Here is a 22719-nt window from a genome sequence, read left to right on the forward strand (position 1 = left end):
GACTGAGCCGTAGTCATACAGACACAATAGAGCTGCAGTCACCATGTATATAGCAAGTGTTTGTATTTGAAACTATTAGAGCAATATGTAGTATCTCTCAAATTCTGTGAGTGCAATTTCGAAGCGTTGTTCTGGGGCTATTATCAGTGAGCTCTGATGCCTTTGCACTAACAAGCTATCTTCGTTAGACAGTAGGAGAGTGGCCGTGCACCGTTAGCTAGCTTTAGCCAGTTTGATAACATCATAGCTGCCTTGCCAGTTTTTACTATGGAGTTTCCTTTTGACATAAACCAATTATTCTCCGAGAGGATCTCTGTCTTGGACCAGACCTTGGTTGCAGGCCGCAAATCTGCAGGAAGGCAAGTTTCAAAGGTTTTCGAATCCTTTTGATAGTATTTTACAGTCAGACACTCGGTTCAGTTCAGGTTTTCAATTCAGGCTTACATAGCACAATACCACAAATATACATACAGGCTCAAATATGTACTTAAACTTACTTAAATATTCTAATGTGGTGCTACAATATCTTTTTAAGTTTACACGGCCAAGGCTTATTGACTTTTCATTGGTGATCATAATTGAGTCCCACTTTTCCTCCATAAGAAAGATTTGATTGACAGCACTCATTGGACCCCAGGGATCTCAGTAAAGAAGAAAGAATTGTAGATTTACACAAGTTGGGAAGATCTGTTGGAGCCATGTCTAAACAACTGCAGATTCTGAGATCACCAAGTCAAACAATTGCACATAAGTACAAGTATTTGGGAAACTATCACCGTCAGATGACAGGAAATTGCTTAGTTGTTCAGCAGTGTGCCCCACACAAGGTGCACTAAGGCTTAAGCTTGCCAGGATGTGACTGGTCTTAATGACTGCTCTTTTTGACAAGTCAGATGTCTTCAGACTACAAGTCACATTCTACATCATGACATGCCTATAATGGATGTATGTAAACATCTGACCTCAACTGTAAGCAGAACCATGTATAATGCAAATAGAACATAAATGACAAATCTGTGACCTCTTGGGCTGATCTATCTGGCCCTATGTGAAAAAGCAAGGAGTCAGGGACACTGCCCCCTTTTTTTTAGAAAAAGTAAACATGAATGAACAGAAGTGGCCTGTTTAGGCAGGGAAACAGACTTTTATCATGCCTGTGGGCCATCTGGTATCCTGCATTTAGATGTACTGTGAGAAAGAGGTAGAGTGTCTGGAATATAAAAAGTGAAAATGAGCCTCTTATCTAATAATATTCTGCTCTGCGATTTCTTTGCAGGCCAGATCTTCAAGCTCACATAGCCACAGTTATTGATGAACTTGGGAGGGCCTCAGCAAAGGTGAGTCTGTGTAGTCCGCTTACTTTTCTGTGTAAAGACACATGTCAAAAGGGAATATTCTGCTATTTTTATTATCTGCCATATGTATGTTACTATTTTCCTTTTAGTCAAAAGCTCAGGATTCAGACTGCTCTGAACAGCTGCTTTCCTTTTTTTATTTTTAGAACAAGCTAATGTCAGCTCTTTATGAATTTCTTTACACTATCATCTTCTAAACAAGTCAACCCACAAGTCAAACTTTTATGTTTGTGTGTACACTGTCTACTGAAGTAACATCGCAGTGTATCGCCTGACATGTCCAGTCAAAATCACAATGCATAGTTGATTGGTGACATCGAAATATTGCTATTTATGTTACCTTCAGTATTTCTTGAGCTGTGTTTTCCAGTTCAGTTGGGACATGAAATAATCTTATGTGACTGTTAACTGAAACACTAAATTCACTTATGTCACTCAATAGCAGATAATGAGTGTATTAATACAGAAAAAGCATTCTGCTGTAATGTTTGTTTCAGCCAGTCTGTGTGTTAGTGACTCTATATTTCAGATCAGATTCAGGTAAGTGCAAGCAGATGGATTAGAGAAGCTCCCATTTCCAATCAAGAACAATAACCCAGTTCACGCCCTCATATATTTAATGGAATTGTAATTATGCAGTTTTGGTCACAATATCATCATTTTACTTAAGTGTTTTAAAGCAAGTCCAGTATGAATTTTGCTGGATGACTGAAAGTATTATTTTGTTGAAAGCACCCATCATTCGCATACACTGTAAGGCCTGATCATTCTTCCATCTGTTATAGCTGTGCATTGTCCATTGTACATATTTTGTTTACTAAGGATGAGTAGCAGCAGGAATTGGAATCCGAATGCCTCATTTGCATACTTAGTTGACACCCAACTCACATTGTGTCTGCTGTCAGTGGTCTTTTTTTATGCACTCTCTCTTGTCTTATGTGACTCTTAAAAGGGAATAAATATGGTAATGTCTAACTAGATAGTTTCATTCTTTTACCCACTAAAGTAGTTTCGCTTTGCTGCTTTGATTCACTTTTCACAATAATCTCCATTATGGCCACTCAGTTCATAGTTCATCCTTTGTTTAGCTCCTGTACTTTGTTTTTTGTTAAGGCCAACAGTCCCTTTAGGACAGCTTCCATCTGACTGGCTGCCCAAACAGAAGGTTTGTAGAGCAAATGGGGGTAAGAGGCAGTGTCTGTGTCAGATATGAGCATCTTTAGAAGCAGATCTGCTCATTTTGACATGATACAATAGGGGGGAAAGCATACAAAGAAGTGTGAAGCTTCAGTATTTGGCTTAGAGGGTTGGCTTGCTGGTATGCTGACATGTAATTTAAATCTAAGCATCCACCACTGGAATGGTATGACAGAAATTTTCTCTTTAAATTAGTTGAAATTGTTCTCTAATGCAAAATTTGGGGAGTTATAAAAATGTGAATGTTATTCCAAGACTTTATGTATTATTACATAATAGGTATGTTCCTGAAATTGATTTTGTGATTTTCACAGATCTTCAAAGATGATTTTATGTTTTTGGGGGTTTTTTTGTTTTTGTTTTTGCGCAATTTTCTGTTTCCTTCTTTTTGTTTTGATGTTGTCTGTGGACATTTAGTTTAAATGAATCAACACTGAGTCATACTAACTATCAGCATTCTTGAAGCAGAGGCCACAGCAAACTTCCACACCATTAATCAACCAAAGACCAAGATTTAATTGATTTGAAAGCCGGATGCTTAGCCTTGTCCACCCTAGCTGGACAACTCAAAAAACAGTCTTATTTGTTATAAACCATTGTCCTCCTGGGCCTTACACGGAGTTTCTGTCTGATTTCGCAGACTTTTTATCCGATTTAGTACTCCTCTCGGATAAAATGATTATTGCAGGTGATTTTAACATCCAAAGGAAAGCCTTGACATTTAATCTGTTATTGGACTCAACTGGCTTCTTTCAAAATGTGAAAGAACCCACCCAACACTTTAATCACACTCTAGATCTTGTTTTAACACATGGCATAGAAACTGAACATTTAACAGTGTTTCCCAAAAAGCCTCTCTTGTCTGATGTTTTCCTAATAACAATTACTGATGATGATGATGATGATGATGATGATGATGATAATAATAATAATAATTGACAATAATGATTACACAGTAGTGGGGAGTAAATTTCATCACTGTAGATGAGATGAGATGATGATGAGATAGCCTTTATTTGTCAGTTGCAGTTGCCCACAACCGAGATGACAGACCTTGCCAACCGTACATACAATACAAACATCACAATGGGGAGACAGGTCAGGCTAGGTGTAAAACAAAAGGATAATACAGGAATGCACAGATATCAACACACCATAGCACAATAAAACACAGACAAGCAACATGGGAGAGTATTCCAGTGTGTACAGCTGATCTGGGACCGCTGCAATCTTCGATTACGCCTCCAGCTGATCCGGTGTCCACATCGGCTGGGAGGATGCGTTGGATCCGGGGTAGGGAGGGTGATAGTGAGGGCGTATCAGTGTACATGTTTCGTGCATGTCACCACGCCCGGTTAAGCATCAGTCAACAGTCTCCAGTGGACCCAGGTGGCCTTGAAGGAGGGGCAAAGAGTTCTGACAACAATCCTGTTATCATGGGAAGAATTTGTTGTTCCAGTCAGCTTCAACCTTGGCAGGCCTTCAGCTGGCGCCAGGGGAGCCGCATGAGTGAAGATCGTGAATGTTTGGGTTTAGTGCGAACAACTGCATCCAATTTTTACAGTTGGTCTAATGTCCATCACTGGTCACCAGTTCTCTCAATTCCCGTTGTTCTTCTCCAAGATCTTATCCATATTGCGTTCAAAACACAGTCTGAGTACTCGCAGCCAATCAGCTATCATGTCGGCCAGCCTTATGGGATCTTGAACAGCTGTAGCCGCTTCCTGTTCTTCGATAAACCAGGTCCAAGCCAGCTCCAATCAGCCCGAACTCTGTTATCATGGTTTCAAATTGGTAGATGTTGTTCAGTGTCCTCCATCGAGAGTGTCGCCAGACACACGACGCAACTGACCATCGAGTATCCGGCAGCAAACGTCTCCACAGGACAATCGGGCTCTCCCAAGCCTAGCAGAGTGTCAATTCCATTACAGGACCAGTTGATGAAATCCATAATTCTTTAGGATTTAGAGAACAAGACTGGGAAACTCTTTGAGGGTTAGAGTTAGAGTTAGACGAGACTAGACAAACACATAGAAGAAAATAAGAACAACCCCAGGTTTCTTTACTGCACTGTAGCCAGGCTGACAAAAAGTCAGAGCACCGTTGAGCCAACCATCCCTTTAATGTTAACTATTAATGACTTGATGAATTTCTTCACAAATACAGTTTTAACCACTAGAGAAAAAAATGCTCATAATCATCTCACAGCTGTAGCATTATCTACAGCTACTTTCAGTACCACTGATATTTATTTAGACTCTTTTTCTCCAATCGATCTTTATGAGCTAACTTCAGTAAATGCCTCTGCCGAACCATCAACGTGTCTTTTAGACCCCATTCCTACAAGACTGCTCAAAGAAGTCCTGCCATTAATTAATGCTTTAATCTTAAATATGATCAACCTATCTCTAATAATCGGCTATGTACCACAGCACAGAAACAGCTTTAGTGAAGGTTACAAATGATCTTCTTATGGCCTCTGACAGTGGACTCATCTCTGTGCTTGTCCTGCTAGACCTCAGTGCAGCGTTCGATACTGTTGACCATAATATCCTATTAGAGCGATTAGAACATGCTGTAGGTATTACAGGTACTGCACTGCAGTGGTTTGTATCATATCTATCTAATAGACTCCAGTTTGTGCATGTAAATGGAGAGTCCTCTTCACACACTGAGGTTAATTATGGAGTTCCACAGGGTTCAGTGCTAGGACCAATTCTGTTTACATTATACATGCTTCCCTTAGGCAGCATCATTAGAAGACATAGCATACATTTACACTGCTATGCAGATGACACCCAGCTCTATCTGTCCATGAAGCCAGATAACACACACCAATGAGTTAAACTGCAGGAATGTCTTAAAGACATAAAGACCTGGATGACCTCTAACTTTTTGCTTCTATATTCAGATAAATCTGAAGTTATTGTATTTGGCCCTAAAATTCCTAGAAATATGGTATCTAACCAGATACTTATTCTCGATGGCATTACTTTGGCCTCCAGTAACACTGTGAGTAATTTTTGACCTGGATATGTCCTTCAATCCACATATTAAACAAATGTGTAGGACTGCTTTCTTCGATTTGTGCAATATCTCTGAAATCAGAAATGTCCTATCTTGGAGTGACGCTGAAAAAGTTCCAATAAATACATAAATTAATTGAATTCAAAATCCTCCTCCTCCTCCTCACATACAAGATAATCAGACCCCATCTTATCTTAATGACTTTATAGTACCATATAACCCAATTAGAGCACTTCGCTGTCTGACTACAGGATTACCTGTGGTTCTAATAGTATTTAAAAGTAGACTGTTAGGCAGAACCTTCAGTTTTCAGGCCCCTCCTCTGTGGAACCAGCTTTCACTTTGGGTTTTGGGAGACAGACACTATTTCTACTTTTAAGATTAGGCTTAAAACTTTTTCCTAAAGTTCAGGTGGATGGATCAGGTGACCCTGAATCCTACCGGTCAAGGCAGATGCCCCCCCCCCCTCCGAGCCTGGTTAAATGAATAGGTGTGTCAAAATGTTTGACTGGTAGTGTGTATGTATAGCTTTCAACTTGAACTTTGACATTGATGTCTGCAAAGAATGGTGTCAGCTCAACTGACAAAATCCAACGACATCTGTTTCTATTTTTAAGATTCCCATTCTCTTTTCCCTCAGGCCCAACAGCTCACAGCACCTATAACAAGTGCTTCCAAGCTGCAGACCCAGAAGCATCAGCTCTATCTTCTTAAGAATGGAGAGAGCAGCGGGTACATCTCATATCCCTTCCTCAGCTTTCACTTATTATTCAGCTTCTCTGTTTCTCTCTGGATTGACTGAGTTGGTGTTTTCCAGCGGGACCTGGTCAGATGAGTCATGTTGAAATAACAAATCATGTACTGTAGCATTGAGACATAAAAGACACTGTTTTTAATGTATATCACAGGAGCTCACCTCAGTAGATATTTGTATTACTCATTGCCAAGTCAAACTAACCCCTATTCCTGTCTCCTAACTGCAGGGGACGTGGTGTGGTTGTGGGATTTCTGAAGGTTGGCTACAAGAAGTTATTTTTGCTGGTGAGTCACTTATATTTTTTTTAATTTCCTTTTAACTTCTTTCCTTTCGGCCTTGCTGTGATCTGTATTTGACTTTCTGAAAGGCTTTTCAGGTATGCTTGCTATATTTCCTCCACAGGACCGGCAGGGTGTGCACGTAGAGGCAGAACCACTCTGTGTTTTGGATTTTTACATAGCAGAGAACCTGCAGCGAAATGGCTATGGGCTTGAGCTATTTAACTTCATGCTACAGGTAGAGAATACTTTAGGAATCCCTGAAATAATCTGAAACAGACCTTTCACAAAAAGAGCTAAAAACTGGAATGATGTGATAGTGGTACCTAAAATGATGACATTAGTATTGCAGGTCATTGCTGTGTGTGTTTATTGGTAATTGCATGTTTTTGTTTCTCTGTCTTTCTCCATCTCCCACCTGTAGCACAAGAATTTAGAGCCAGTGCTGATGGCTTATGACAGGCCTTCACCTAAATTCCTGTCTTTCCTGGCAAAGCATTACTGCCTCACGCAGAGTGTTCCTCAGGTACGGGCTGCACTTCACACAGTCATTACACTTTTTAAAGCAAATCTTTATTACCTCTGGAGAGCAAAAGAAAACCCTGTAGTTTTTCATTTGACTTTTAGTGGGGCTTCGCTTGTTATCATGGCTATAATTAGGCTAATCTTGCTCCCTCCTCTTTCTCTTCAATTTTGGCTATTTTTAATACTGCTACTTCTCTATTGTAAAATAAATGGTTGTTTACAAGTTTATCTGTAGTGGAATTTCTGGGAAGACAGGGTACCCCCTGTTTATATAATATAATCAGTTAATAGCTTTACATCTTAGGACAAGGTAAATTTAGATAAGAAACTGACTGAGAAGAGAAGGGTCCAAAATAAGAAAAACAGTGCCAGCACAAGACAAAAACATCCAATGTACAATTCAAATTAGTCAAAATTATATCACCCTACAGTATTTGCATTACTTGAATTTAAACAGTAGGGTTCCAGTAAAAATATACATGTAACTCATCTGACAAAGGGGGAGTTATCAGCCTGCTTTTCATGTGTTTTTAATGAAATTTAGTTTTGCCGTTTCATGCCAAAGATCAAACAAGAGTTTCTATACTGGATTCCATTCATAGAAATTGACATTATCAACTAATTACTACTCTCAATCTTCCTAAACATTAAAAAAAATCAGGAAATCCCTGATTTGAAAAGTGGTGACACCTGTGCATGCACTGACATCAGAAGGAACACAGTGAGATGGACCTAAAAGATGTATACGGAATATAAGCTAGACAACACTAGTTACACACTTGGATCCCAAAAGACTACGTATGAGATGAGTTGTAAGTTCAAATGAGGAAATTACAAAGGCCTGATTTAGACCTTTTAGAGACCATAACGTAACTGTAAGTGGCGGACATTGCTGCCCGCATTTTTGCTGGTATAGTATCATTGGGTCATCTCCCAAAGTTTCATATGCAGCCAACAGACAGAAAAGAAATTCCTTCCTAGCTTCTTGCTTGTTGATGTGATCAGTTTTTTGGGGGCAAACCTATTTGTCCCTCTAGTTTTTCCACTTTTTTGTGCATTCCCTCATTCAGGTAGTTTCATCTCTCACCAGGAATTTTCTGACATTTGTGAGTCCTTATATTGATGCTATCATTATTATTCCTTACACTGAGACTGTGATTGTTATTCTCTTACTGATAAATTATAAAACTGCGTTGAAAAAGTAGCTGGAAATGCACAGGAGGAATTGACAGTGCTGACCAACCCATTCAAAATTGTTGCCAATTGTGTCAACCTGACCTGCAATTACTTTTCTCAGGAGTTGCATATCAGGTTACATCATAGGTTACAGTGTAGGGATGTTATTGGTGGACACACCACTAAGACTGGAAATGCAGGGGCTGTCAGGACACAGATGGTTATCTACTTACCTAGTTAACTTCATAAGAAATTTTAGTGATCTGTTTTCTTATTATTCTGTCCAGGTCAATAACTTTGTGGTTTTTGAAGGCTTCTTCCTCAACAGAGCAGGTAACTTTTTTGCCACTTTGATCCCATTGCTGTGGTTCTGCAAGCGATTATTAAATTATATCTGCTTTGTGTTAACATAAGTTATAAGGTGTCTTCCAACAAGCAGCTCCAAAAATGAAATTCTTACTGGTGAAGCCTGTGTTTTCTTAGCATTCTTGATATTTCTGGATATGTTAATCAACACTGGTGGTTCAGTATAAGAACAGTATGAGTTCAGTTATATAATACTTAACACACTACATCTAGTAGTTTTAAAGTAAACAGGTGCTTAGACACAAAGTAAACACACAAAGTTTTGTCACATGTGTCTTTGTGGAAGAAAAAAAGCCACCTGCAGTAGATTCAGTGGGTAGAGCAGGTCATCTACTAATTGGAAGGTTGGTGGTTCAATCCCTGACTGCCCCACTCTGTGTGCCAAATATTCTTAGACAAGATACTAACCCCAACTTGTTTTGTGATTCATCGATTGATGTATGAATATGTGCTTGTGTGACCAGATGAACAAGAGAAGCTGCATAGAGTGCTTTGGGTGCTCAGGTAGAATAGAAACGCACTATATAAGCGTTTCCAGTGGGGGAATCATTTCGTCGCTCATCCAAGTGTCTTCATCAATCTCACCTGACTGCAGGTTTCTCCAACCTTAAACAGCATTTGCATAATGACTGAAACTAGCACCACTGACTGCAGGTTTCCCCAATCAGCTGCGGTTGAAGAAGTCACTTGGATGAGTAATGAAACATTTCTCCTATGGAAATGCTACATACAGATGAACATAATCAGCTTCTGGGGATTTCCTTACCTGGATGATTGAGCATGCATCAATGATTCAGTAAAAAGGACTAGATGTTACAGTCCCTGATAATGCATTGCTTTAGATGGAGAGACTCTTGAGTGATGGCTGTTATGAGGAAAGGCAGCCCAGAAACTTTGCCAGCAGCACGCATCGTTGTGTGCCTCAACTTTCGGTCTTTTACCCAGGCTAATCTGCCATTTTCTTTCCTTGGTTAGGTTTAGGGATTAGAGATCTGATCTAGTTTATCATTTTAAAATTTGGTACACATCGTCAGTAGTGGACCTTTGATTCATCGGGTGTTTCGGCCATTATCACTAGACACCCTCATCCAAGGAGGCCCTGCCAGGGTTGATCAGGCTCTGGAGTGTGTCACTGGTTTATGTTAACTTGTTATTTCTCTTCTTCTTTCTTCTGTTTAGTTTCCTACAGTTTATTTTTTATCTATTCACTGCAACTGAGAAATAATACTTACCTCTTCAGCATTTATGGAGCCTAACATCTTCAAAGGGATAGAAAAGGTGATAGAGACAAAAGGGACAAGATAGGAGAGAGGAGAGCCAGAAGGGGGCGCCTGATCTGGCTTCCCACACCTCCCCGCCGGATCGGGCTGTACGCTCTACCTCCCCACTGTCTCCCAGAAAAGGGAAGAAGAGTAGAGGGGAGAAGAGCGGAATATTTCTTTTCTCTCGCGGTTAGCTGACTGCCTTAGCGGCCCAAGTGATGTCAGCCCTTTTTAGCCATAGCCAGTGACTGGTCCTCTCAGCAGTGTTAGCTAGTTCTCTTATAGCCTGCCGTTGCGCCTGTCCTCTGATCCTAATCTCTCTAAGCAGCTTTGCTGTTGTGCTGGCAACAAAGACCCTGCACCCCACTTCCACCGGGCGCACCTTGATCTTCCAGCCTCTGTCCTCTGCCTCAGCTGCCAAGTTGGCATACCGCAGCTTCTTACGCTCAAACACTTCCTCAATTGCTTCCTCCCATGGTACCGTCAGCTCAGTGACGTACGCAAGTTTTGGGGGGTTAGACTAAAGGACGAGGTCTGGTGGCAAAGTTGTTGTTACGATCTCTGTGGGAAAAATTAGCCTCTGATCCAAGTCCACTTGCATCTGCCAATCCCTAGCAACCTTCAGCGGGCCCAGGTCTGGGGTTGAGGGGCTTGTCCTCAGCTTGTCTCCTTCCCGGACAAATGTTGATGAAAACTGACGCTCCTCTTGGTTCGTGAAAGGTTGAGCTTTGATGGATTTTCTTTTGCACACAACTTTCTCTGCTAGACACCTGAGGACCTGGTTGTGTCTCCATATTTATCAGCCCTGATTAAGGCTAGACCAACCAAGATGTGCTTGAGTGTTGCTGGGACTGTACAAAGGGGGCAGGATGGGTCCTTTCCAAACCACAGCTGCAGATTTATTGGGGAAGGTAGCACATCATATGTCGCTCGGATGATGAAACTTAGTCTATTAGACTCCATGCCCCAGATTTCACTCCATAAGAGTTTCCTCTTTTCCACACTCTCCCAATTCACCCAGTGAGATCTCAAGCCTCCTCAACCAGGCTAGGGATAGGCAATGACAGTATCCCGTCGCTGTAGAGTCCAATGCTGCTGAGGCATTTGGGAAGTCCAAGCCACTTCTTAACGTAGGAGCTCACTAGCCTCTCTAGTCGATTGGCATGATTGAGTGAGACCTCGTACATTGTCAGCGGCCACAGTATTCTGGGTAATAACCCAAACTGGAAGCACCAGAGCTTCATTTTCCCTGGGAGTGCAGTGTTGTTAATCCGCTTGAGGTCATCAGCCAAGTTCTGCCTTAGTTGTTCTAGTTGCCACGTATCATTGAGGTCTGCATTATACCACCGTCCCAGGCTCTTTATGGGCTTCTCTAAGACTGTTGGAATTGGTTCTCCACTGATATAGAATTGCTTGGCTGTCAGCTTTCCTTTTACAATGAGTATATAAGAACCTTTAGATATGCAAGTTTAAACGTGGCACTCAACCCAAAAAGAGTGCTGCAGTGCTTTCATTCCAGTTCCAAAATATTTTGTTTCATCAAACTCTCCCAGGGTCAACCTCTTCTCCTCTGAGGGATCAGAGGGTGTACAGCTTTTTGTAAGGACTGTTCTTTCTTTTTTTTCCCCCTCATACATCTTGGTCCCATTCCTCTGTCCCATAATTAGTATAACTTCACACGTCAGTGCTTACGTTTCAGGTTAGCTTTCCCATCAGTGTAAATACAGTGAGGAAAATAATCATTTAATCCCCTAATGAACTTTTAGGTTTGCTCATTTACAAAGAAATGAACAGTCTTAATGGTAGATTCACTTTGACGGAGAGACTGAAGATCAACCAAAAATACAGAAAAATTACACAAGAGAAAATTAATTTTTAGGCCATTGAGTGAAAAAAGTATTGGATTCCCAAGCTAAACTTGATTTATTACTTGGTGGAGAATCCCTTGTTTGCGAGCACAGCGGTAAGGCATTTCTTGTAGTTGGTCACCAGGTTTGCACACATTTTGGCCCACTCCTCTTTACAGAAAGTTTTTTGCTGCCACTTGACAGCTCCTTCCACAGATTTTCTATAAAACCGAAGTCTGGAGTTTCACTAGGCATTATCTGAATGTGCTCTACTTCTTCTTGGAACAGGGGAACTTATGTTTTGTTTCATTAGCATGCTGAGACAATGACTTGACAGTGACAATGACAGAAGCGACAATGACAGAATTAGTGTTCTGTCTGGGAGAAGGTCTTTTTGTCCTAGATTTTACAGTATGTGGTAAAATTGTTCCATTGCAGAAAAACAGCCCCAAAGCATAATATTTTCTCTTCCATGCTTGACTGTGGGGATGGTGTTCTTTAAGTCATATTCAGCATTTCTCTTTCTTCAAGCATGGCGGGTCGAGTTAATGCCGGAGAAATCAGCTTTGGCTCCTGATGATAGTACTTTATCTCAAGCCTTCTCTGAGTCATTTAGATGTTCACTGGCAAACTTAAGACAGACCTGTATGTGCGCCTTCTTGTGGCAGGCGCTCTTGCGGGTGCAGCAAGAGTTCAGTCCATTAGGGCGTAGTGTTTTACTAATTGTGTTTTTGGTGACTGTGCTCCAAACTGCTTTCAGATCATTAACAAGCGCCTGCTGTGGAGTTTTGGACTTTATTAGCTTACAGTCATCCTGCATGGAGTTCCAAAATGGGAGCAGACTGAGATTGATGTTGGTATGACTGAGCTCATACCAACAGCTGTCACCTTCTCACCAAACCTCTTGATTATGATCTACCATTCCAACCTTGTGCAGGTCTACGGTCTTGTCCCTGACATCCTTTGACAGCTCTTTGGTGTTGCTGGTGGTGGAGAAGTTTGAATGGAAGAAACTGACTCTGTGGGCAGCTGTGCTTTTTTGCTTGATATCATTCCTTTCTACATTAAAGTGAAATTTCTATAATATTTAGAGACTGTTCATTTTTTTGTAAGTGAGCAAACTTACAAATTCAACAGGGGATTAAATCATTATTTCCCCTACTTTATCTCCTTGCTACATTGGTACAGTATATGGCATGTGTGATGTATCATGTCATATATTGAACCTACATTCCTGGGTTTCAGAGAACTGCAGAGAGAAATCCACACCCTGTATACCACTCCTAAACTCCACAGACCACTTGATACCTGCTTGTTTCCTGAACCTCCAATGTGTCACTTTGTTAAAAACAGCTAAAGTGTGTTGTATGACTACATTATTGTAATGACTGCGAGCAGTAAGATCATGGTTAGGAAGATTGGTAGCCTCTTTATACTGCATTTTGTTTACCTCTGACATCATTAGGATGGCTTTATAGTGTAGAACAGGACGAGATGCCAAGCAAAAATCATTTTAAGAAACACTTTTGACCTTTTTGAGCTTCATGGTAGTAACATAGTTTTGTATTGTGCCCCCTGTTGATAGTTGACGCTCATCTGCCTCAAATTACCAAATTTAATTAATAGTCTTTGACATAGAAGTTGATAGCACAGAACCACTAATACATTACCTTCCTTAAGCTGCATTTGTATGCCCAGCACAGGACACTCAAAGGAATTAATAAACTGACACAAACGTGAATATAGGTTTCAGGATTAGCTGAATCCAAGGAAACCATGTTTTTCCACCGCGTGCCGCTCCGTTTAGACGAGCATTGGAAAATTATACAAAAGCTAACATGTTGTGATTTACATAAAAATTGGGCACAAAGTGATTATAAAGAAGTGAATGTATAAAATGACTTGTTGTTATTATGACGAGTCTTATACAGAGGCTACCAATCCTTTCAACCAGAGATGTGCTCTTTTTGTGCCAAAGGTACCTGAAAGAATTGTCTTTATAGTTAAAACAGCATGAGTAGGCTAAAAACAGACTTGCAAATAAAAAACAAAATTTAAATATTGGATTCTGGCTAACTCAGACTGCTCAGGTAACAGAACAAAAACAAGACTTTGCCTGGCTGAATCAAATACAGTGGAACCCCGGCTTACGAAGACCCCATTTAACGAAAAATTCAAATTACGAAGGCACTTAACGGCAATATTTTTGCCTGCAGTACAACAAAATGCCCGTGTAACAAAATCCGTTTGCAAAATACGTTTCGCTGTTCCACGTGAAAGACGTATTGTTGTTGCAGTGCGCTATTTCATGTGCTTTTCTTTTGCAAGTAGCCTATCGTTGATTCATAATGAGCGAGTTTAAAAAAAATGTTAAATAATTATCATTGCACAGTGTATGTACATGCATTAATTAACGTAAATGTAAGTTTTAGTTTTAAAGTTTAGAATTAAATTCCATAATGTTATGTACATGTACACGTACATATGTATGCATGCCTACGTATGCTTTCTTCAGCCTCCACCTAGAACTTCGTCTTCAGCCAGCATCGCCTCACTCAAAAGGCGATGGAAAAAGGTGCTTCGACGAAAATTTTGACTTACGAAAGACCCTCTGGAACGAATTAATTTCGTAAGTCGGGGTTCCACTGTATATAAATTTTATATATTTATTGACGTCCAAAACAATCATGTCAGGAACAGTCTGCATTGATTTTTGGAGAGAATATTTCACTCGTCTGAGCTGCTGGTTTTGTCAGCATCAATATATGAATTCTGTTTGACAGTGGATCCTCCCTTTCACAGACACAACACTATCTTGTAAGATAAAGTAGAAATAGTTCTTTCAGAGGAAACATTGTTTAAATGTATGGAGGAGCACAACTGTCTGACTAAATGAATAAATCAAAATGCCATTAAATTATTATGTAATATTAATTTAAAAAAAAGTTACATAAATTAAAAGGTAGTTTTCCTACCTTTTAATCATAAGTCATAAGAATCAGCTAGTTTACAGCATCAGATTTGTCTGATGTATCATGCATATGCACTGCAGTCTAAAGTTCACCTGTTTAGAAATGTAACTGCAAACCGCTTGGCACAAGTGTTATGTATGCCATGGATACATGTAATATATGTCAGCATATTACAGAAGAGGGACCTGTAAGGCTGTGGTTCCCAAAGTGGGGGTCGCGCCCAGCTGTTTGGAGGGGGGGGGGTGCAGTATGAATAAAGAAAGAATGGTTGGACACATAATGGACAGGTTTTTGATGAAGCATGTCTTCACTTCTCATAATGACTAACTACTAGTGAAACTTGGCACTCATGAAATGAATGTGTTATTTATAATATAGACAGTTTTGGTCTTCCATACAGAGCTTATGAAGGACAGTATGTGGGGCTGTGCTGTAAGGAGACGGGTGGGGTGATCGACTCGTGTTCCTCTTCTGCCTCTGCTCTGAGTTTGTTCTCCTCTGCAGCGGCCCAGTTGAGAAAGGTTCCCCCAAAAAAGCCAGACGGAGAGATCAAGCCTTACTCTTTAATGGAGAGAGAAGGTAAACAGTCACATAGTGCCACTTTGCCATAACCAAGTGTTGACATTAAACATTAAGACTCTATTCCAAGTACACGGTCATAAGAAAGCACTTGTTTCCCTTGTCGGTAACACTGATATAAACTGTGGAAATAAACAAAAATGTGCTGGAAAAAAGCTTCCACAAATCCTTTTATGGTAAGTCTGAACATTGAAGAATGGACTGGAGCTGATCTTCCTCTATAGACCAGAACACGTAATACCAATAAAAATCTTATACACTAACTCAGCAAATGCAGAGTAAATTGTAGGTTATAGCATGTTAGCGGTGACACTCAAAAAAGTAATGTATTACACATTACTTGTCTAAAAGTAATGCATTTTGTTACTTAACTTCCTTGTAACTTTGTGTTACTCCTTACCATGGCTTGAACTGCATTGTGATATGATTATCAGTTGAAAATATAAATGTTAGTCTCCAGTCTTACACATAATGATGGCTATGGGTAGAAGATGAACCAGCTAAAAGTGCAAATTCAAGAACCTTGAATCTCTGTAAGCTGATATTTGTAGCCAAGGAGCAAGGCTTCTTTTATGGCTTTCCAAAGTTTGAAAAATGTTATAAAATTGTTGTTGTTTTTGTTTTGTTTTGTTTTTTTTTTGGGGGGGCGGGGGGTTTAAAGGTGAGCTTTTACCAAGCACAGAGCCTATAAAATATGATGCTCTCAATTAGTGCTATTAGTATGTACATATTTTTTTCTGTCTAGCTGTTCGCCAGGAGCAGAAGAGTCTTCCTTGGCCGTTTGCTCCTCCCCACTCCCCCCAGCGCTCGGTGGCCTCCCAGTGGTCCAAATCCCTCAGCGTGGGATGCTCCCCCAGCAGGGCACCCCCTCGAGTCACTCCAACTTCTTCCCCTGGTTGCAACAGGAACCAGAGCCCACAGTCACCTCTCAGCGACCGCTGCAGAGCAAGACGCACCAGGTAAGAAGTAACGCACTTCTTTCTGTAAAATTCACCTGCAACTGCATTATGGAAATCTATATTTTACACATCTTAACATCATGTCAAGGTCAGTTACTGCAAATGAAATTTGCCCACAGTTTCAGCCTCAGTAACAAAGAAAAGCTGGATCTGTGAGAAGAAACACTTAGCAGACAATCTGCAAATGTTGTTCCACCTGTGTAGAGGGTGCCCGGTTTAGACGAAGCAGGATTACACCGTTGTCATTCCCACAGTCAGTTGTTTACATGGACCGCCTTTATGTCATCCTAACACTAGCATCTTTTTCTGTCACACGAACCCTGTGCACGCCATCCTTGACTAAATTCATAGACTTCCTCTAAAGTCTTCCTATTTTCCTCCTGCCTAGCGGCTCTATTTTCAACATCCTTTGTCCAGTATGTCCACTGTCCGTCCTCTGAACATGCCCAAATCGTCTCAACCTCTCTAACCTTTTCTCCAATCCGCTCTGATATACTAATATTTAATCCTGTTCATTCTGGTCTCTGCCAATGAAAATCTTAACATCTTCACCTCTGCCACCTCCAGCTTGGCCAGCTGTTTTTAGGTTAGTCGCGGCTGAGACCATTTCTGATGAGGTTTACATAGATGGTGCAATTAAAAGGCCAAATTCCTCTTTCAGGTTCCAACTTTCAGATGCTGTTCATCTGCTGTAGGTAGTTTTTTAGGCTAGTTTAATAAATGGCCTCAAAAATGCTAATAAATGCTGTTTTATCTGTGAATCTGTTGTTCTGTTGTTTTATTCACATTTGTCTGTTTTTGTCGGTTCTGTGTAGATACAACACTGTTATAGGTGCTTTATACATAAATGGGTCATATATATAATATGAATATAATAAATAAGTGTAAGTGGTATGTTAATAGCACTAATAGTTGTGTAAAGTTATATAAATTGTATGTGTACTCTTGAATGCATGGTTAAAGTGGCCACTAAGACCAGCAGCAAAACTAGTCAGATACTGTTGTTCTGAGTAGAACAAGGTCCAGATCTCTCACTGTAGTGATTAGTGGCTCCAGTTTTCCTGTAATTTGTAATTATTTTGCTGACCGACTCCTTTCATTCTCTCCTTCTTTCTCTTCTCTTTCCCCTTTTTTCGTCACCCATTGTGCTCCATTTATTTTGTCCCTCTGATTGATTCTGGCTCGTCTTTCTGTCATCAATAGTTCCCTTAATAGATCTCAGCTAGGCTTTCATTGACCAGCCTGTTCCTTCCCTTCAAAGGAATGGCTGATGTGTCTTAGCTCAATAAATAGCCTGTTTTTGTCTTATGAATGGGGAGTCTGTTGTTGCTAGAATAGTTATTCAACTCAAATGAGGAGAGAACAAACTCCTTTTGGCCTTCTTGTTATCAGCACGACAGACTGGAACTTGATGGCCGTGTCTTATCTGCTTGACTTTTTTAGAACTCATTAAACAACCTGCCACAAAACTGCTCTTGTGAAATTGCATTTTGTCACACACAGAAATGATACTTAAACAGGATATTGTAAATTAAGGCTGCGAGTCTTATTTCCATTCTTCTTTTTTTGTGTGTTTTATTTCAACAGTATACCATGCATTTTTTCAGTTTGTTATATTTTGAGTTGTGTAATTATGTCATTTCTTTTTTCTTTTTTCTTTCTTCCATCCAAACATGTGCCTGTCTTCTCTCCTTTCTCTGCCTTGCTCTCCATCTTATTTGATTTTCTTCTCATCATCCTTGCTGGCTTTTGCTACTTCTCCAGTAGCCAACAGGGTCTAGTTGCGAGATGCAACTTGTACAGTCGACACATGGACACCAGAGCTGTTGGACTGCTGCACAGATGCTCTCCAGGTGAGGTTTTGTAGAGGTGTTGATGGCAGTTAAAAACCACATCATGCTTGGATGTAAATTCATGTAAATTACATTAATTTAATCTACATTCTATACAATGTTTATATGAAAACAGTATAAACGCAATAACAACAATAACACTTTCACGCATCCCAAATGTTTTGATGTTGTTAAACCAATGCATAATCTAGCTTAGTGTTAAATCTGTACCTGGCCCAGTGTTTTTGTTGCAGGTATTACATTTTACATTTAAAATTTTGTCAACATTTTTTTTTATCCAATTTTTTATTATTTTATTTATTTTTTTATTTATTTTTTTATTTCAATAAATAGAAAATGTAAATATTTAGCAAATCACTGGTTTCTGTTCTTATTTAGCCAACCTCTCTGGAAATGTGGTTGTGTGACAGGATAATCGTAACTCATCAGCCACTGACTGATAGCCACAAACTCTAATCCAATGCACTCTGATCACGATGTCCAGTATGATACGCTGGGCTGAACTTTTTTTAGCATTGCAAAATATTGATTGAAGACTATGGCAGATAAAAGACTGCTTCAAAGTTTGGACGTACACCTTGATTACTAAATGACTTTTATTTATTCCTTTCTATTGTTTGGGCAAAATGAAACTGAAATGTATTTCATATATAGTAGATTCATCAGAGAAGTCAGTTTCCTTTGATCACAGGTTTGTACACTGTTGTTACCATGTTCATGTAGTCAACACTTAGAATGTATCCACTTGAGAGGTAATCCTTGTAAGAAAGTTACTGGGTTCTTTAAGTAAAGCAAATTGGCTCTTACGAGAACCACCCCACACTGCAGAGGAGCATGTTCGTCACAGTTACTGTGTCCATGAATATCACTTGGGTTTAAATTGATCTTAAGCTCTGATTAAAACACTGGCCCAGTTGTGGTTGTCAGACATAACACACAACTGGGTTTTGAAGTGTTAGACAGTCTACATGTAAAATGTTTCTTTCATTATTATGAATGTTTGCTCTCAGAGCACTGAGCATTGGGCCACTGTTGTTAAGTCAGCGCAGTCATGTTGTTGCTAAAGCAAAAATGCAGATTATAAGAAATATTCTTTTTATGGAAAACTGTGTTTCATCAATTTCTCATTTTTATTTTTTATTATTCATCTGTTCCCTTTCCTCACATGTTAGCACCATGTGCCACCTCAGGTCTGAGAGCAGTAGGGGATCAGTCATACACATTGGGATACAGTATTCACTCACAACAAAACAGGTATTCACACATTGATCCACCAATTGTTTTAGAGGTTAGCAGGCATTAAAAAAGAAAATGAGGAGGTTTAGTGTGCAGATGTGGGGTTGAAACACCTCAAAATGTTGTCACAATTACAAAAATGCCTCAATTGGAATTACATCCCAGCAGACGGATGACTATGATGGACCGTTTCTCTAAAATGCTCAGAACATGTTTTATGCACCAGATATGCAACCACATCTCCAGACTTTCCTATTAGCTTATTGATGTAATATTAAATTCATGGTGACACATGGATTAAATGCTACATCTGATTATTGTTGGCAACACAATAATCAGTATGATGAGGGAAAAAGATCTGAAGACTTTCTGAGCCTCTTCAATTCCTTAATGGACTATAAGAATCTACGCGCAGGCGACCAGAGCTTTTAGCAGCTTTGAGCAAAGTTGTACAGATATTTCACATTGTGGGTGCAGTGTTAAAGTTGTCTTCCTCAAATAACACAATAACAAGAGTAGCTGATGAGACAGTGTGACATATAATCATCATGTGGGTAGCAGAGTGACAGCAGCCCTCACACACAACCATAGATATGAAGAAATCGGATAAGAGCAATGTTCAGTTTCATATCTGCCCTTACTTTGACCTTTTTACCAACTCCCCGTTCACACAGGAACTGGCCTGTCTTGCTTCCACCTCTCTCTACATCCAAGAAGGACTGCATAAGCAGCACTACCTCTTTAGACAGGAGAGAAACACACCTGGGCGCAGATCCTGAATCCCGTCGTTCTGAAGAGGAGATGAAGGTTCTGGACAGTTCACAGCTTCCAGCAGGCAACCAGAGACCTCTGTTGTGGGAGAGTGACAGAGTTGAAGACAGGTCATGGGCTGTGGGGGTGCACTGCTACACTGCCCAGTGGGTGAAGCAGAAGCAGGAATACAGGAGCACCCGGCCCTGGTGAATGTGTGACGATTACAGACTTTAAACATTATCAAAATGTTGATGCCTAAAAGGCTTTCAGACATGTTTGAGCCGACTTTTGAGTGTTTGAGAGCCCACGATGCAACAATTTCTTTGTGAAGTTTAAGTGCCAAAGTTCAGTTCAGAAAAAATACACTTCCAGTCTTTCTGGTTTTAGAAAGGCTATTATAATGGCTGCCTTAGTTGGTTTCCCAAACGAGTTCTTCAGCTGTCAACTAGCTCATCTTTTCTAGTCAACTGCAACTGGATAAGATGAACTAAATGTGGAGCAGTTTTCCGTTGAAGTCAGACTGGCTGCATCCTTGCTAATTGAATAATTGGCCCATTAAGTCAGTGGTGTTACTGGCAAGACAGGTCCAGCTAACTCAGGTAGGTTTTTCATCTTAGTAGCCTTCGCACTGAGCGTTGTTAGGTTCACTTATTTTGTTGTATAAATTCAGGGAAACATTGCATAAGACAAAGGTTACTAACGTGATCTTGGTTGATGGGATAATAGCATGATACACTTTCAGTTTATCACATTTGGGTTGTTGCATTTTTTAGCAAATATTTAAAAAGAGTGATACAGTAGCCTACTCTTAATTTTCCATTTCTGTTTTGCACATGTGTAACAGCTACATGCAGCCACAGACTGTAACATAACGACATGATGTACAGACAGGTTACTTGCTTCAATGTACCCTGGCATTGATTTTCCAAGTCTCTGGAAAGATGGATCTGTATCAGTCTTCCAAAAGATTTGATGGTTATGGAGTTGAGTGTGTAACACATCAATCCAAATTCTCCCCTGTTTGACCGGGTTCAGATGTGGTGACAGGGTAGATAGTACATCAGACCATGTGTACTTATGAGATTCCCTCAGGGTAATGTGTGTCAGGCAGTATTTAAAATGATAACTCATAACCCATGTTGGTGTTTTTCAGATCTTGCAAGTAAGAAAATAAATCCTTAAACATGCAAACACAGTCTGTAGACTGCTCTGGGTGCTAATGGTACAGGTCATCCACAAGTGCAAAGCACAGAAATAGACAATTAGTCATTTTTAATATTTGTTCAAAAATCAAACAATTAAAAAAGAACAGAAACGGTGTATTTGTGGAGAAATCAAGCAAAACATTTTGATTTATTTGGGACTTAAAGAAGTCTTCCATGGACAGAGCTTCCTGCAACTTTCCACTAACCGGAGTTTCATTAAATAATGGAAATGTTTGTGAGACAAAACATATATTTTTAGGTTTTTCAGACAGAACTGAAAACAAATTGGGTAGAAAGTTTACACATTTTTGCTGTAATGTAAACTTTAGTTAGAATGGTCCATAAAGCCAAAATACACCACGATATATCCTTATTTTGTCATTTTTACACTTCCATGAACTTTAGTATTCCAACAGTCAGAATGGGCTTAAACCCTAATGCCAAAACCTGTTACCTGGGTTTAACTGAACTTATAACTTCTCTGTTTGATTGTTTTTTGTTGTTTTGTTTTAGTTGAGTCAGTCTGCTTTGGAGGTCCTACTTAAAAGAAGCAGAATCTGGGATTTATATGTCACTTAGTCTTTTCTGAATAAATTAAGCCAAATGAGAAAAAGCTAGAATTCATATTATACATTGTGTTTGAACAATGCTTCCAAACCCGGGGTGGAGGCGCAGTATGATCATTCATACAGTATCAGCAGATGGAAGACACAGAATTACTGGAATGTACACAGTGGAAACTGCCAGAGGAAGACAAGGCGGGAATGTTAACAGGACTGTTTTCTTTTTAAACACAATTCCCCACTGGTCTCATGAATTCCTGGATTTGTTTGAGGTACTTTTTTAGATGAACCATCCTCAAAATCCAGAGGGAGAGGGCCATTTTTTACCTTGTTACTTAAGGAAGATCATTAAAGCTAAGAGGCCCCTGGCATTGATTCACATTAGTGCTGCTATTTCACTGGCACTGACGACTTCATGTCACAGAATTCACAGAAACATCCTTTCTATGCTGTACAATATAAAAAAAAAACTTATTAATTGGCACCTGTAAACACTAAAAGTAAACTGAATGTAGTTATTCTGCTCGATGGATCAGCGTCTCTCTGGTCAGCAATTTGTTTAACAGCGACGTCCACTGCAGCTGCAAGGAATAAACCCAGGTAACTACAATCGGATATATGACTTTTGGGACACAATAATCCCAAGAGATTTCACCTGCATCTCATAGTCATTACGATCACCATAATTACCCTCCATTGGATACCTTGGATCACCCAGAAGAAGCTGGACTGGGTGTTTTCACACCAACAGTGTTTATTCTGTTTAAATCGAACCCTGCTTCATGTCCTCCTTTGTGCAGTTCGTTTAT

General features: G+C 39.9%; 1 protein-coding gene across 6 annotated transcripts; it reads left to right on the forward strand.

Moving 5' to 3' along the window:
* atat1 (alpha tubulin acetyltransferase 1) lies at positions 1-22088 on the forward strand. 6 transcript variants are annotated; one of them, XM_085261451.1, is made up of 13 exons: positions 1-359; positions 1277-1337; positions 6220-6311; positions 6563-6620; positions 6739-6852; positions 7039-7140; positions 8603-8648; positions 11497-11542; positions 15267-15341; positions 16087-16300; positions 18068-18153; positions 19326-19407; positions 20064-20311. In XM_085261451.1, the coding sequence occupies exons 1-13, from the start codon at positions 268-270 to the stop codon at positions 20166-20168; spliced, it is 1173 nt and encodes a 390-aa protein (XP_085117577.1). In that variant the 5' UTR covers positions 1-267; the 3' UTR covers positions 20169-20311. The 6 variants fall into 6 exon arrangements, with proteins under 6 accessions (XP_085117577.1, XP_085117574.1, XP_085117572.1 ...); XM_085261448.1 differs by lacking the exon at positions 19326-19407 and having other exon boundaries at positions 20064-22088; XM_085261446.1 differs by lacking the exon at positions 11497-11542 and having other exon boundaries at positions 18065-18153; positions 20064-22088.
* Positions 22089-22719: the final 631 nt, after the last annotated feature.

The sequence above is a fragment of the Mchenga conophoros genome, linkage group LG22 (assembly GCF_057382185.1).
Source record: "Mchenga conophoros isolate Kocher_MC1m ecotype Shallow Benthic linkage group LG22, M_conophoros_male_GT1.1, whole genome shotgun sequence".
Taxonomy (NCBI): domain Eukaryota; kingdom Metazoa; phylum Chordata; class Actinopteri; order Cichliformes; family Cichlidae; genus Mchenga; species Mchenga conophoros.